At 34.9% G+C, this 17,954-nt stretch overlaps 1 protein-coding gene across 11 annotated transcripts in view; it reads right to left on the bottom strand.

The window, feature by feature from the left end:
* IMMP2L (inner mitochondrial membrane peptidase subunit 2) overlaps positions 1–17,954 on the bottom strand; it is a 406,378-nt gene that overhangs the window by 99,362 nt on the left and 289,062 nt on the right. Inside the window, exon 6 of one of the 11 annotated variants that reach the window (XM_086887110.1) lies at positions 4,478–4,546. The exons of the other annotated variants lie outside the window; for them this stretch is intronic. Within the exon in view, the coding sequence (XP_086743236.1) occupies positions 4,501–4,546 (46 nt within the window). The 3' untranslated portion in view covers positions 4,478–4,500. The remainder of the gene's footprint in view (positions 1–4,477; positions 4,547–17,954) is intronic. 11 annotated transcript variants of the gene reach the window in all.

The following is a 17,954-nucleotide window of genomic DNA, read 5'->3' as shown; positions in this document are numbered from 1 at the left end:
CTTGAACTTATCCACACTGACAGGACTTTTGTTCTACTTTTTCTTTCATGTCCAGCTGAGGAAGAGAGTGATAAGCAGCGTTGGTTGACACCTCACATTCAGCCAGAGTCAACACACCATAATGTGGAATTTTTTCCACATACACAAATTCACAGAACAAACAAATGCTAAGATATTCAATTTCAAGTGACACCTTGATCCCAAAACATGAACCTTACTGCAATATAACATGCAAGTTTTGTTAGTATCACTGTGGGGAATCTTACACATGACACTAAACACCTTCCACCTCCTCAGAAATCTCCTTTCTCACTTCTAACACACACATACAGCCATCTGTGTCTTTCTACTTTAACTCTTCCCTTACACATACATAAAGACATAAAGGGATGGTTGTACATATGAAACTACTACTTTTTTTTTTTTTTTTCTGGAGGCCAGCTACAGAATATGCATGAGAGTAAGTAAATAGGTTATGGAATATTCACCAGTCATGTGCAGCTATTAACTTGTGCTTCAGAGCTGTTTTTCATACAAGCTGCAGATCCACCAGTTTTTGAGAGGCCTGACTATAAAAAATGCATCCAAACTCAGAACTTGGAAAGTACTGGAGGATCCCTAATGCTTCAGGTATTGCCTCATAAGCATTGCCAGACCTGCTATATTGAGAAGGGAACCCCCAACGGAAGACACCCATAAATGATGGAGATGACATAATCTGAAACAAAAGACTCCCATTCAGTGATATTAAGAACAGCCATGATGGAGGCAGTGATTCCCTCTGCCTATAATCAGGCAAATTTTTAATTATATAAACTCTGTTTTACTTTTTGCCATTAAATATTTTGGAGTCTCAGGAAAAATGAATATAATTTACTGGTTTCTTCATTTGGAACAGAATTATGTTAACAAAAACACCCACTTTTTAATAAATAAGCAAAACAGTTAAAGCAAGCTGAATAACAAATGCCATCTCTTTTTTCCCAGCTAAAGCATTCTTACCAAAGTGCACCAGTGCAGGCTCCTATAACTCAACAGTGCTCATTATAAATAGAAATCTGATATGGAAAGTACAGGAGATGTTTGTAGCCCTGCTTTGTTAGTTAGATAATTTCTCAAAAAGCATGTCATTCTTAAAAAACTTAGTGATTTACCCATTATTTGCTTCACCAGTATTATCATAATGCAGTTAGAAACTTTTAAAACACAAGCTATTCAGGAAAATTACTGGATTTGTGCGTATTTATCTAAAATGATAATATGATTGAAAGGACAAAGAGTAACCAGCTCACTTACTAGAGAGATTAGACTCATTTCAAGGCTGACATTCCCTTGTTAACACCTCATTTTTATGAGAGAGGACACTGTAACAGAAGGAGACTAGAAATAATTGTAAGAGTGAAAAGATGTGAGATCATTGCTTGTGAGATTCACCAAATTTATGGCATCATTGCTATGAGCAAAAGTATCCTTGATAGATCAATTTACCAGAGAAGGATGCTAATCATACCTCTGAATCCAAATATATTTGACCAAAACAAACCAAAGACTTAGAAGGAGCACTTAATGTCTCTTAACTCCCTTAATATCACATAATTTCCCAGATAATTGCTCAAGTTTATGTTTAAGGCATATGTCAGCGCAATTAATTTTTCTGTTGTTTCCCTTCCTTCCTTCCTTCCTTCCTTCCTTCCTTCCTTCCTTCCTTCCTTCCTTCCTTCCTTCCTTCCTTCCTTCCTTCCTTCCTTCCTTCCTTCCTTCCTTCCTTCCTTCCTTCCTTCCTTCCTTCCTTCCTTCCTTCCTTCCTTCCTTCCTTCCTTCCTTCCTTCCTTCCTTCCTTCCTTCCTTCCTTCCTTCCTTCCTTCCTTCCTTCCTTCCTTCCTTCCTTCCTTTTCTGTCCTTTTCTGTCCTTTTCTGTCCTTTTCTTTCCTTTATTTTCAAAATATCCTTAAAATAGTCAAGCTTTTTAATGAGGAAGCAGCTATGGAGCTGCTGCTGTTTTGTATGATCAATATACATGATAAAATAAATGCTTTATCTCAATCCACTTTACCTTCATATATCTCCTTCTGGAGAAGATTTTTATGATTTCCACCATTCACTAAGAATGTTTCCCAAGGCTATAATTTAATTTGATCTTGGATGATCATGATATGAGTTGATAAGCTTTGCTATAATTAATTTTATTTTCCTGTGTTTTAAAGATACAGTGTATATCTAGGGCCTAGGTTTTTCCCCTCTTGATACTTTTACCAGTATGTAGATATTTGTATCACAAAGGTGTGTTATGCTGGTGCTAGGAAGCACTCCTTAAGTTGATTCAAAAAAGCTCTTTTCTTTTAGACAGGAGCTCTTTTCTACATTTCGTGAATTGTAGAGTTCTAGAGGCAGTACTTACCAGCAATGCCAGGAGACCTGGATTTTGAGGAAATAATTTCTCCTTGGGTAAAATCTCTTTTCATTCATTTGCAGTCACTTTTTATGATTCACATTTCCAGCCTCACATTGTTTTTCTCTATTTTTTTCAATTCATACTACCTTCCTTCAGAAACTGTAAAAGGCCACTGCAGATCCCCATGCACATAATACTCAGCAGCACAGGAATTTCCCTCTGCCCCTGAGAGTTTTGCTTACCTAGTCAGGAGGCATGAAGCATTTAATATTGCTTGTCCCAGCAATGCAGAACTAATTTTGCTCCCACTGCTAAGAAAGATCAACTAACAGCAGCTTCCCTCACAGAAATGACTTTATCATTTTTTCCTGTAATATCTGTGAATAGTTTTGTTCTTGGGCCTTCTACCCTATACCCATTATTTATATTTTGTGCTGCTTTCTTTTCCCTGCGTGTGTCTCATGTGTTCTAGTACTAGCAGAATTCTTATTTTATGATCCTTTTCACAGGAGATCTCCTCAACCCATTCAGGAAAAATCAATTTTAGTGAACTTTAATGAAACTATGGATGACTTCTGCAAACCTGTTTTTGAAATAATAGAATAAGTCCAGAATCTGGGTTGGGTTTGGGGTGTTTTGTTTGTGTTTTTTGGGGGGAAGAGCTGTTGTTCTTTTTTTGTTTGGATATGGGTTTTGTTTGGGGTATTTTTCCAGATTGATTAAACCTAAAGCAAAATACTACAAAAGGTGGTAGAAATCTGTTCAAGGACCATATTCCTTTCAAGGTCCATATATAACTTACATTAATACCTCTAACTATATTGAGAGCATTATTATTTAAAATGAGTATTAGAAAATTCTATATTTAAAATCAATATGTATTTTTCAATTCATTCAGCAGTGATTACCATCTAAAGAGGACTGCATATACTGGATGTATGTGAATGGAAATTGCTACACACTGCTACAGAAATCTGTCACTCCCATTTGGAATACTGAAACTTCTTCATTCTTTTGCTAACCATATTATCTTAATCAGAAGAACTACAATTCTTTTCAGGATAAAATTTGCAACAAATACAAAGCAGTAATTCTATGTTGAAAAACAGAGCAATCATTATTGGTTGCATATCTTTCATTTAGATGGCTAACCAGCTTATTGATTCAAGAGAAAGAAAACAAAAAAATTATCATTTTTCTCTACAAATCTTTCACTTGTGAATCTGATTGCAGCTGCCAACATTGTGCCCTTTCAAGTTAAGATTATGAAAATTATTCACTTTGGTTCTTTTGATATAAGTCCCATTAACCAAATAAGTGTATCGTTTCATTACCTTCTCACATTTCTCTGCTAGATTATATTGATAATTAACATGACAGGTTTTTTCTAATATCATTAGAAGATATTAACAGTATCATATCATATATTAGATGGGAATCATTTGTTAGATTCATTATCATTAGCTTCATCATTTTACCAAGGTAAAAACTTACTAGCTATTCTAGGTCATCTGAGAGAATTACCAAACCTTGAGTCATTGTCAAATTGGAAACTTTATACCTGTAGTAATGGGAGGATACATAGAGTAACAAAGAGTTATTACTATAAAAAAATAGTAATTCCTGCACTCTACACCCTCTTTTTATTAATATTGAATTAACTTGGATCATTTTAGTTTTAGGCACAATTTAAGGAGTCAAAGACAACAGTTTTGAAGTGAATTTCAAAAGCTAAGATTTACGGAACTACTAAGATGAAAATTTCACCTAATATATAACAGTTTATTTTTCCTCTCTTTCAGCAATATATGTAGAAATGCTCCTCTTAGTAATGCCTTTGCCAGCCTAAGAAAAGCGATGATTAAACTTTTTTCTAGATTTTAAGTTGGGGATTTTAAAATTTGACTCAGCAGCAAAACTCTAGCCTGCAGAATCTGCAATTATTAAACACAGCTCTCTAAAAAATTCTTCCTCTTTGAACTCACTTTTTCTATTCACCCAAGCACCCTCCCTTAGCAATTCTTCTGCCATTACTTTTGTGACAGAAACTATCAAGGGAGAGGCTGAAGGCCAACCTCTGGTTACCTATTCTGTGTATTTCCTCAGCCTCAGAGTGGAGTTTGCTGGCCAGGCCAGTCTTCCAACACACAGGCTCTGTGAGAGGAGGAAGAAGAGGTATACAGGAGCAGAGGAGGGGAAAAAAAAAAAAGAAAAAAAAAAAGTTTTAAAATTATTTGTATCCCAGAGGGGAAAACAGCATCTACCACCTTGGACAAATCTGTTGGCCTGTTCTTCTCCTAAGGAAATTCTGAATTAAAAAAATACTCTTATTTTCAAAAAGTGGTGACAGAGGTGGTGATAGCAGTGTTGTCTCCTCATCACTGTCACATCTTCCTGGGCTAGATTCTTGTAGACTTGTGACTGCTAAAAGAGTCTGGCAATACCTCTGCCTAGGTCCAATGGTAAGAAATAATTCCCCAGCCACACACCTCTCACAAAGGAGCTAATTGCTATACTTTCTTTTTGTTGCTTAGGACTAACCAAAGGTATTAAAATTTTCTAATCTACCTTAGGCAGCATATGCAAAATGAGGAACCCTTAGTGTAATTGGTTTTAAGGTGTTTTGGTTTGGTTTGGGACTTTTTTAATTTATGGAAGGGGGAGAGTTGTTATTCTTTGTACAATGAAAGCCTGAAACTTAATATCTCTTTCTATTTATGTTTGTTAGGAAATAATATTTTAAAATGTCTTTTATTACTTTTCCTGGAAGTGTACTTTCTCTTTTAAAGAAACACTACTATCAAAAAGATAATCCAGAAGCTTACAAGTAAGTGATAAAAAATATTAACCCTGTATTAATCAATGAATTATTATTTTTATGACACAAGTTATGAGTTTTAAAACTCAAAAATATTTCAATGGAATAAAAAAATCTCAAAAAGTAATAGGTTTCATATGCCTTCAGTTAAAAGTTATGAGCACATATATGTATATCAGACTGCATATCCGTACATTTGAACTGGTGTTGGTCTTTCAGATTGAACTTCCAAATTACAGAAATAAACAATTGCAATTTGAAGCAAACACCATGAAAAAAACTTTTCTTGTTATTAAATGCATATCTAAACATATATACTTTTTTTCGTTGGTGTTTAATATAATGTTATAGTATATCCAAAAATTATTACTCATAATTAATCTCTTACAAGGATTATAAGAAACGCTTATTTCTGTCTCTGAGCAGCAGTCCATATAGGTCAATATTCTGTCTCCAAACAACTGGAAAAGCAGACAGTGCCCAGGTAAAGCACATTAGCTTGACTACTCTCCATGAGCATTGAAATTTAATTTATCAGAGATGCTTGATTGTACATTGTTGTCTATTTGTTTTAGTATCTGCTTACTGATCTGTTATCCATGAATTTGTCTAAACAATTTTTTATTTGCTTATACTGTCTGCCTTCTATAAGCATCCTGGGGAACAAATTTTAGAAGTTCACTATCTGCTGCACAAAGACTTCTGTCTTTTATAGACCAATCTCCCACATAAAATGCCTATGCTTCAGCACTGTGGGATTTGGTGAACAGTTCAGCTGGTCCATCAGCATTATTTCTGTTGTTCTAAATTCTCTCTATGTCCATCTTTAAAATCATGTCTCAAGAAGCAAGAACTGACTGCATCATTTTGGGGTATTATACTCCTACATTGTTAAGGCAGCTCTATATTTTGAATATTTTGTTAGATTTTAAGCTTCAGAATTATAATTTAGATCAGTAGAAATCTAATAAACAGAAACCTCAATTTAGGAAAAGTCTAATACTTTTCAGAGCAGCCTACTGTTTCCCACATGAGCTCATGTACAAACATATTTTTCTGGAAGAGCTCAGTTACATGCAGTCCAGTGCTGGAAAATAGTAAAGTGCTTCACAGAGCCTAAAAAGATTTATATAGGTGATCTTTGCACTTAGGAGTAGATGTTAACACCAGTTTTCTTTTTTCTTTTTTCTCAAACCACTGAAATTTCATATTGTTTTGTTCAAAGAAAAAGCCTGCAAAGCACTAAAATTTTCCAACTAAAGATCATCAAAAAGATAATCTGAATTATCTGCAAAAAGAAACGGGAACTGCCCTCATTAATACTTCCACTGCATTCTATAACCTCACAGCACTGAATCAATGGATATTTCATTAAATTGTTGTGTTTCTTCTTCTCAAATATGTTTTCCCGTTTAATATTACTGAACCAAGAAAATGTTCATTCAATAGTAATTAATGAAAAAGCCCTTGGAACTATTCTTTGATCATTTTAAATATCAAAAATAAATCTAATTCTGTGTCTGGCCATATCAGTAACCTCCTTGTCACTCCCTTGTGTTAGCAGGAACACAAGTATGCTGAACAGTCTACTGAGTCTGGTAGTGTTAAGAAATACTTGTCAGGAAGGGACTTTTTGTTTTTCTTTTCTTAAGACACAAAGTGCTACAAAGGAAGTGTTTCTGACTTTGCTTTACAATCTTGCATCATGACACTGGGAAAAGATACATATTTTTGTATAGCAACTGAAAATCCCAGCAAGCTGGTATTTCTGGAGAGAAAAGTGTTATCAGCATGATCAGATGGTTCTAAATAAATGAGACTACAATGATAGGAAGCCTCCAGTCAAAATAGCCCAAGACAGACACAAGCTCCAAATTCTTATTTATAAACAACAGAAAACAAGAAAAACATCAATAAAAGTCAAAACAATTTCTGCTAATTATGGCCAAAAGAAATTTATCATTTAGGATTGAAACACAACAAAGTAAATGTTCCTAAACATGTTTTGAAATAATGAATATCAGCCTCTACATACTTTAGCAAAGTGTAGGGCTCAGTAATTCAGCCAAAAGCTGAATCTCAAGTGTGACAAAGAAAAAATGATCAACACAAAATGTATCACTCCTTGAACATTACTCTGAAAACTTTCATTGCCTTTGGTCAGTATACATTTTAAAGTTGAAATTTTACAGTTATCACGAAAAGCAAAAGGATCAAGAATAAGGCTTCAGTCTAATTTTTTTTAGAATTAAACTACTTAAAGATTACAAATTTCAGTTTGAGATTATTAAATCAGTTTTCATAGGCTGGTGACTCAAACCACCAGAAATTGTTTGCATGATTCCACAGGCTTTTGCAATGTTGACTTAACCAAAATGAGGCTCCTCAAATGCTTGTCATTTTGTGCTTGAAAGAACATAATATAGCTATAATATAAATTTCTGCATAGAAGACTTTACTATCCATATAGAGAAGCCAGTAAAAGGTAGGGAAGATTTAGCATGACCGTCCATATATTTAGTAGAATAGTTTGTAATGAAGATTAATAGGTTTGTGCAAGGCTGTTCAACAAAACCCAGTTTTCCTAAGTGACAGACAAGACCCTATCTTCCTTATTTGACCACTTGTAGGGCATTATTTGTAAAAATTGGTTTTAACTGCAATTATTCTCTTGATTTTTTCCCAGCAATCACTGTTACTATAATAAATTAAGAGAAAATAATTTTTGCACATTGTTCTAATAACTTAGGTGTACAAGACCCAGTACCTTCTCCTCATATTTGTTTTTAAATACCAGAAAAAAAAACGAGTTTTGTCTGAACTAGGAGCAATGGGCCACAAAGAGAAAAGCAGAAATACTGATATTAACATTAACTGGCTTCTTCCTTCAAGTTCATAGATGAGTGGATTTGCAGGGGATTTTCCCCACAGGAATGAAGGTACATCATGACAGAAAAGGAAGTAAGATTAAAGTAATGCTATTTTGGTGCCACACACACTGTCAGTCACAACTACCAGCAGCAAGAGCTTCTGTCTCAGATATTGGACCTTGCTCACCTCTTCAGTGGCTGGACAGAGATGCATCATGATCACTGGGAATGTGTCTGTGTGAAGGATAAAGTACTGGCACATAGCAGAGAAGTGATCAAAGGTCTGCATATTTCACCGTAGTGTAGAGCTGGGCTGAAGAGACTCCTACGGCAGTTGCCATGCTTTAAAACACGCATACTTCCCAGCTGTGCAAGGGGAGCCAAGGGAGACAACTTCCCCTTCCTTTCTTTCAGATGAGCTGCTCCAGCACAATTCCCCATCAGTCATAATCTGTCACTTCTGCTGAGCATTAAGACTGTAATTAATTCCTCATGCCCAGCTATGCAAGGAAGCGGTACTGTACAATCCTCAGCAAGTCATTCTTTCTGTCATGGCAGAGAATCTTTACAACAGAAAGAGGAATAATCTGACAGACACGTGACAGCTCAAAAAACCCTTCAAACATTTGATTCAAAGCAAAAAACACACACATTAATGTCTTGAGAGGGTGACTTTAGAGCTCTATCATATTTCACCAGGCCTTGAGAGAGAGCAAGTAGGGAAATGTTGCATAGGAAAATGAGAGTCATTGCCAGGCAATTCCCAGCTCTTCCTATTCAATGAATTAGTTAACATCTAGTTTAGACGAGGGACGACCATATTTTGTTATCTCCTATTGGCAAAATTCCTAAGACATAAAAGCACAATATGTGCTTCTCTCCAGTGCACAACTAATTCATTTTTCAGATTCTGAGCTGATGAGTTACAAGTACCTCAGTATGGAAAATCAGTAGAAAGCAATAACCAGCAAAGCAGCTGGTAGATCCGAAACAATCCTCATATCTAAAAATCTATCTGCTATATTGCTGTGGAAATACTACAGCACTTGCTGCACCAAGAAAAAGTATTAGCAGCATCAAAACTATCTACCAGTAGTAATACAGAGAAAGAAGAAGAAAGCAGGATTTCTAACCCAGTCTTTCACACTGCCAATGTCAAGTGACTTCCCAGTTCTACCAATAACAAAAACAGCTATTGGGAAACCTGAAAATATAAAGGACTAGATTCACAGCAGTCAAACCAATAACTTCTCTTTCAAACTTTTGTAGCTTTAGTTTTTGTCTTTTTTGGTTGCTATCTTCTTATATTCCTACAGGCCTTTATACTGCCTTTTATACACTCCCCCCCTGACTTTATGCTTCCTCAAGTGAAAGGCTGATATATGTCAGACCCGCTCCAAAACTTTTTCTCAACAACCCTAAGAACAAGCAACAACCCTAATAAACCAAGCAACAATGGACAGATGTACCTAGTAAGGGTTGATTGGTCTGTCCAATAAACTCTTAGCGTCCTTTCCGACTGAACACACCACAAAACCTGGAGCACTCTTTCACTGTGATACAACCCTTCTGTGGAGCTGGACTCTCAGGCCACATGGGCTTCCCAGGGAGGTGGTGGAGTCACTGTCCCTTCAGGTGTTTAAAGAAAGATTGGATGTGGCACTTAATACCATGGTTTAGTTGATAAGGTGGTGTAAAGTCATAGGCCAGACTTGATGCTCTTAAACATCTTTCCAAAGTAGTTAATTTTGAGATTCTGATTCTGTGATTTCTACTCTCTTCACAGGATCTCATTTACTCACAACAGCCAGAAAGATTCCTCCATACCTCCAAGATGCAGACATTTCATAAACTGGGTTGCAAAGCATAGATTTGTGAAAAGCACATTAAAGCATATCCTTATCTGCAAATTCCTGTCAACACAGTTCTCTGCTGTGGTCCATACCTCCTTCAGCTTTCTGATAAAAAATATAGTGCCTCTGAGAGCACATTAGTGCAAGCATGAGCCCAGTGAAAGGTAGGGGACAAGGCATTAAATTGGTGAAAGCATCAGATTTTTCAGGCTGATGATATTATGAAATTAATACTTTTTTTCCATGCAGGAAGTACAACTCCAAACTTGCTTGATAGTCCTGTGGTTGGAGATAATTAGGAAACAATATGTATGGGAATGATACATATACCATAAATAGACTCCAAGCGCAAAGACATGGATAGCAACTTTTGAACACACTGAAAAAAAATCATGAAAACACTATTAGAAGTCTGAAATGGGTAATTTACAGCATAAGCTACCAGTAAAGGAACATTTCCTGCATCCATAACATTAGCATTAGCATTTATTACCATTACTATGCCACACAAAAAAGAATGTACAAAACCTAAGGAAGATAGACAGCAGGAAAGAAAACTAAATTCTTTAGAGTGAAATCTAGCTCTAGCCTAATTGCAAGAGACAGGATATTTTATAGATGGGTCAGTAATAGGAATGGACAAGCACATAATGTTCTGATGCACAGACCATTTGTATTCAGTTGATACGTAGCTGATATAAGAGGTACAATTACAATTCTTCATTTTCTGTAAATTTCCATAACACCAAGCTTTCTTAATGCAATGAATCACTTCAGTCTCATATTTCAGTTTAAAGCATTTATGGCAATTATGAAACTCAGTGCTCAGCCTGAGAGTTTGACTGCTGTATGTTTGGAAGATGGATCACATAAAAGACTTCAGTCCCTATTCAGAAAATACAACATATGGAATGAATACTATACATTACTTTATCTTTGCAAAAAAAAAGTGGAATTTAAAGAGCTGGAAAATAATCTGTTTCATAAAAACCAGGAAGCACTTGGGAACTATTTACCCCACTCCTTATAAGACAACAAGCAAACAAGGAAGCTATTTTCTGATACACTGCTTTTACAGGTAGGAGTCCTAACAAGTGTATTCTTGTGAACCATGGTGCTATTACATCTGTTGCTTTATGAGCAAATTTGGAATTCAAGAATACTGAATTCAGAGAGAAGTTTTTCCCCCCTTATCAAATGTCTAAAAACAGCAATGTTTTCTACACTTGCTTGGAAGTCCAGAAAAGGCTTCTTCAGGACTTGGCTAGACCTGTTACTGCTAGAAGAAGGAGTAGCAGAGAAAAAGAATTTCTCATTAGCCCTTATGTGTTTTCTGCACAGATAATACTTCACCATCCATCAGACAAATATTTGACTAGTCTTATTATTAATAGCTTATACATCTTCAGTGAGAAAACTCCAAGAAAAGCGTGAATATCATATAACAGTACCTCTTGTATCAGCTTTACATTTTATGCTTGTTTGATGCATGTTATAATCAAAGGAAAGGAAAAAGTAAAAAGGTAAACTGAATGCTAAGAATATAATCAGGACACTTGTTCAAATAGATATTATATTTATTTTCAGTATTGTCAATACATGCTCTGCAATGCACGAATGTGAGGATAATATCTTAACCTCAAAGGGCTTGTATTTTGTACAATATCTTCTTTGAAAATCTAGATAGCTCAGAATAGAGAACTCTCATTCAAAAATCATATTGATAAGGGATTGAGTTGGAAAGAACTTTAAAGATCATCTAGTTCTAATCCCCCTGCCATGGGGACACTGGTTGAAATTTCTCCTTAGTTTTAAAATTTAAATCTCACCTATAGATCAGAAAATATTTTTGGATATTTTTTTCTCCCCAAAAAAGTTACCAACATGGTATGTACTCAATCAAATGTCTTATCAGTTACCAAAATCTGAACAAGCACAGTCTAAAACATTGCTCTTATTATTGCCTTACCTTCAGGGCACTATTGGTCATGCAATATGGGACATAAAAACTAAACTAGATAACAATTACTCAATCTGTTGAAAAAATACCTAAGGATTTAAATACACCAGCATAAAGCAACTCAGTTTTATAGACCATATAGCTCTTCTTCTCATACACTGCATATCAAATACTTTTTTATTATACTACATGCTTTTGTAGAAATTACACCTTCTTAGAAATGTGTAACGTGGCACAGTTATTGTTGCTATGGGAACAATAATATTAAATTTTGTGAATTTTGCACACATGTACTCAGATATAATGTCGCTTTCATCTACTGTTTAGTAATAAATTTTCTCTTTCCCCACCAGTCTTCAATGCACTACTTTCTTAAAAGAGGTAGACTGCCCTCCAAGTTGAGTTTTTCCCCTTTTTAAAGTTAATGGGAGTTCTACTGTCAGCTTCAGTAGGGGGGCATCATTTCATCCCAGACCTCTGCTCCAAATACATTTTCATAGGAATATGCCCTGAAGATCCAATTTTTGTTTCACTTATGCAGAACAGAAAAGGGGGGGAGAGAGAGAGAGAAATAGAAAAAGCATGAATGCAAGGAAACAAGACAAAACAAAAAGCAAGACAAAGTCACAAAGCAAGAAACCAAGAAACCAAGCTACTTTTCTGTTCCATGTCAGATTTATATGCTTTATAGGAGTTCTTTGGCAATTTTCTCATCATTCAGCTTAACAGCATAAATCCAAATGTAATATAATCAGAACAGTTCTTATGTCTCAAGAACTAACTGGTGTGGTTTCTGTCAATGACCTCTTGTCTGTTCTTTTTAAAAATAAAGTCAAACATTTATTACAGCTCTAAACATAAGTTTAGATATGCTGTGATAGCTGGACATATCTAGAGGAAATAGTGTCCAAAGAGGGAGCATTTATGGCAATATTTTGACATCAAAATTTATGGGCCTGTCTGCTTTACTTTGCCGTTTACAGATTCTGACATGGCATTTCTCTACTTGAGTCGAGCATTTTAAGGGGCTTAGTCATCTTCCAATTACCTGGTAGAGCTGTACAAATGGAGATGCACTCTAGCTTCCTGAAGGCACACTCAGCTTTGACAGAAATTATCTAGCCCTACAAATATATGAGTATGTGTATACTTCTATATGAACCATGTGTTCCTTGGCTATCCCAGTCCCCAGCTAACAGAAAGTTCCCTACTACACTTAGTATAGTAAGTAATAAGACAGAGGTTTCAGATTTTTGTATGTGTTTTTAAAAAAAAACCACTTACTTTTACCACTAATGAATATTTATTTTGTAAATTCCTGTGAGTGACTCTTAGAAAACTGAACTCTGCTCACTTCACAGTCAGCAGAAGCTCTAGATATCCATCTTTGAAAGCTGAAGACTATGTCAATCTCCAAATGTCAGGCTTCTTTTTCATTCATTTAGTATTTATATATCTTTTAAGAGGAGAAAAATGAGTGACGGGGTCAAAGAAATGGATAAATGCGAATGATAAAGCTCCTACTCTCTCAGACTTTTCTGACATTGTAAGAAATAGTATTTCAGTAAACACCCTACTAAAAGACCAGTGTGCCTGCAAAACACCTCAGTTTGCCTTAGTAAACTGTTTGGTGAAATCTTCAACAAAAACTTGAGTAGTATCTTGCAAAAGAGTTATATTTTTATAGTTTTCACAATAAATGAAATGCATTCAGTAGAGAAATAAAAGTAAATTAAAGTGGTTTCAAATAAATAACTTAATATATGAAATTGATTTTATTCTTCCATAGTGTTTATAATGCATAAAATCCTTAAAATAACAGAAAAAAAACATAGATTAGAAATACTGAAATGCTAAAAATGAACCTAGCTGTACAGTAGATAATGAAAGCAAACTTTGTTGCTCTTGACAATAAAAATCTCTCCAGCTTCAAATATCCACTTCTTTTATACATAACTCACTACCATTACAGCTGTTTGAAGAGAGCAGGGAAACACATCAATGGTTCAAAAAAGCTGACAAGACTACATTATTTAACATATGTCATGGTGGTGTTTTAAAATCTCAGTGACTGTAGTTTTCTATTGTACGCTCAATAAAGCAGTCACACACAGCTTTTAACACAGTCCCAGTCAAATCTTATGTTAGATCTCATTGCTTTTCCTGATTTTTTACTAAAAATCATCCAGATGATTTTTTACTAAAAAATCTTTGGAATTTTCTTTAAAGATTATGTATTTTAACTGTCTTCTATTGTTGTTGTTGTTGTTATTCACTTAAACATTTACTCCTGATGTATAGTAATGCAATCTTTCTTCTTTTGTCCGACTTCTCATACAAACTGACTTATGGTACTTCTTGAGTCACTTCAGCCATCCAGTCCACTCTTCCACTCTGTGAACTCTAAATCTCTGTCTAAGAAAATCTCTTTTTCTCTTGCCTTTATTGGAAGGGAGGCTGGGCTCTACTGCAGGAAGATCTGGTTCCTAAACCAATATACGAGCCACTGGGTTAAAGGCCATAGTACAGCTTTTAATAAAAATACATGTTTGCATAATTTGTGTTTGACTTAGAAAGCTTTTTCACGATGTTTAATTGTGCAACATCGTTTATATAACAAAGAATTCTGCATGTATTCACACTACTATTTTCTGCAGTTTGCTATAAGAAAGTGCACCGGTGATAGCTGCCTGCATTCTAGATCTTTCAAAATAATGACCTCCTCAGAATTTATATTTAGTCTTGGAAGCTGGTAGATAAGTGGTGAAGTCTGGCTGCAGATGTATTTTCTGCTGATACAATTAAATCTATTGCAGCCCAACTCGTCTTGTCACATTGCACCTATATATACATATATTTTCAGCACATGCCTGACTTTTCCTCAAACATTATCACACTTCATATTTCGGTTACAACTGACTAAAATATTAATAGTATACATTAGGCATACACAAATATATATTAACAGATTTATTTTCATCACAGTGTGTTTGACGTGCATTTTATTTAATCAAAATCTCTAATCACTATTTTTTTTAATTGGTCAGTATTCTGTCTGTGTTATTTCCTTCATTTTGTTCATTGTATTAGTAGCAGCATCAATTGCTAACCAGTAGATCAAACTAACAGAATATTTTTCCATTGCTGTGTGTTTGATAAAGATCATAGACATAATTTTTTTAAATGTTTATGCAAATATTCTCAAAAAAATCCCTTTCATTATTGAAAATAAAATTTTTGGTAATGTCTTAGAGGAAGGGTCATCACACTTTAAATAATTAGATTCCACTGTGATTCTTGTTCTCTAAGATGTTAAAAGCAGCAATCAAGATTTGAGTCCCATTGTTAGATACTGTATAAACCCATTAATTGGGATCCCACTTAGCTAAATTTAAAAGTTACAAATCTATTTTAAATTCATTACTATCAAAGGAAACACATTCAGATGAATTGTCATTCATTGCATCTATCTTAGCAATCTATTTTATGCAATATAATTTTACATATCAAAAGCAGGAAGCAGACTAGTGATTTTTAGAAGAAACACTCAATGGGAAAGGTAATTGGAACAAGAAATTTGAAGTCCCCAATCTATGGCTGTAATGGTAACACAGTAAAAGGAACGTGTACTTCAGTTACTTAATAGTCATTGTATTTACACTGCACAGTAAGATATTTTTTGTTCACAGGGCAGACAGAAGACTGATGGGCTCAATAGTTTATTATCCTCAGCATTCACAAAAAAATAATTCATGACCAAACACTTAAGTAAAAGAATTTTAATGATGGTCTAGGATCCTCAATCAGAATAAAGAGGGAATGTGTTATATGATAAACTCTGATTTTCTGCAATAATTGTAAACAAATGTAAGGAACTGAACAACATTTCTGCAATCATTTTGCAGTAAAGATTTCAGCATTACACCTAATCAAAAATGAAATATGAGAGAATGTTGATGAAAAAGAAAGATAAGTGCAGTTGAGAGATGTGATACAGAGATGTATTAAGAGATGTGTTTTATATAAAACATGAAGGAAATGGACAATTCATTTGATCTGCTATGAGTCATTAAGGTCCCAGCTTAAGTACCACAACTTAAGAAAAAGTGAAATCTAATGGAGAGAATCCAGGGTAGAGCAAAGAATGGATATTCTAAAAAAGATGTAGATCTCAGTGCAGGTAAAACAATGCTTCTGGGAGAAGTTAAATAAAGCCATGTCCTAATTTTAGGCACACAGGGATGAGCTCTGATCTAATTGTTACCACAGAGTAAAGGTGTAATTGGGAAAATTATTACTAGTTTGAACAAAGGTTAGCTTAATGTCTATTAGCAGTCGAATTTAGCAGTCAAATCCTTTGTCATTTATAGTAAAGAATGACAGAAAAAAATAAATCTCAGAAACCACTATTTTATTAATAAAAAATTCTGTGATGTGACTCATCTTGAATACTGTCTGCAGCTCTTGATTACCTTGACTCAGGTGCAGGACCTTGCACTTGGCCTTGTTGAACTTCAGGAGGTTGCTCAGACCCACCCCTCAAGGCTGAGGGTCCCTGTGTGTGTCATCCCTTTCCTCCAGCATGGTGAGCACACCACACAGCTTGGTGTCATCAGCAAACCTGCTGAGGTGCGCTCCATGGCAGTGTCTGTGTCACTGACAATGAGTCACACAGCACACGCCATGTTTTGGATGATACAGGTTTCAAAAGGCTTGAGATGTGATCAAACCATGGAGAAAGAGTCTAGTGAAAAGTTTATTCAAAGATATTGCCAGCCTCAAGTTAGGATGCTGCTCAAAGCCAGGATGATATAATGGAAAAGTGTCCCTATGCACCTGCCTTCTCTTCAAATTCCCCTCTGAAGAAGCAGGGTTGTTCTGGGAAAAATAAGATCTGACAGGAAAAATAGAAAGCCTTTATATTTTCTTATTCCTGGAAAAATTAGACTAAGTGCAAGAAGCAGCTCATATAAACTACAGTGCCATATGAAATTCTTTAGAAGGTACATTGATAAATTTTTCAATAACTTTGGGTGAAAAAAAAAATTGCTTAATTTTCACTACCATATTTTACTATTATGAATTACTATAAAAATATTCTGTCTATATAGATAGCAAAGAACTGGAACATTCTTCCTGTGGAGGCTGGAGAATAACTTTCAACAAGGTTTAACGGAATAAGACAGACAAACATTTGATCTTTCTTCTTTACCAGAGAGCTGGTTAGCCCCTTCTTCCAGCTTCATTTGTATTTTATGGCTACAATTTCCAAAAGAATAGATGAAAAATGAAAATGCATTTCCATAAAAAGTGCACCCTTAAAAATTAAAAAGTTAAATAAATTAATTAAAGAAAGGTTTGAGACAACGCATCTGTTGCTTCATTCTCTCAAAGGATGTGATGAACAGAACTGAATGTTTTAGAATAAAAATGTTCTGGCACTTTTTTATCATTTAAAATCTACTAGATAGAAGATCCATCTAGTATCTAAAGAGGAAGAAATCCTGAGTGACTGAAAATTAAACATGAGCATGGAACTGAGCCTCAGTGGATGGATTTTAGCAGAAGGATCATCTCTTGAACAAGGGGAGAATTAGCCCATACATAAATTCCAGTATAATCATGTACAAAGTCAGTTTTGTAGATAAATATAGCATAGTTCAGACTCTAGGGCTACCCAGACAGTGCTTTTCAGTTGAAAAGAACTCAAAATATTAAAAAAAAATAAAAATCTAATTTAAATTAAAATATGTAATATTGTATTTTCATATTTATATTTTTAATTAATCAAATCTAAACTTTTAATGAGAGAGAACAAATACCAGTTTTGGTCATAAAGATGCTAAGATTAAAATCTTCCATGTTATTTAGAATAAAGCTTCAAAACAGCAGGGTGAGATCAGTCCAGTAACAGGATTGATTACTTTTCAGAGTGGGAATCGATGCATTTTCAACAATGTCCTCCTAAGTGTTATCTTAATTTTTTGTCTATTAACTGAATCTCTCTTTATTTACCCTCTTCATCTCAGTTTGTCTTCCCTGGATGGGGTGGGATGAGAGA

This window comes from Cyanistes caeruleus, chromosome 4, assembly GCF_971803275.1.
Source record: "Cyanistes caeruleus chromosome 4, bCyaCae1.hap1.1, whole genome shotgun sequence".
NCBI lineage: Eukaryota > Metazoa > Chordata > Aves > Passeriformes > Paridae > Cyanistes > Cyanistes caeruleus.
This window is presented reverse-complemented; position numbering and strand designations above follow the sequence as displayed.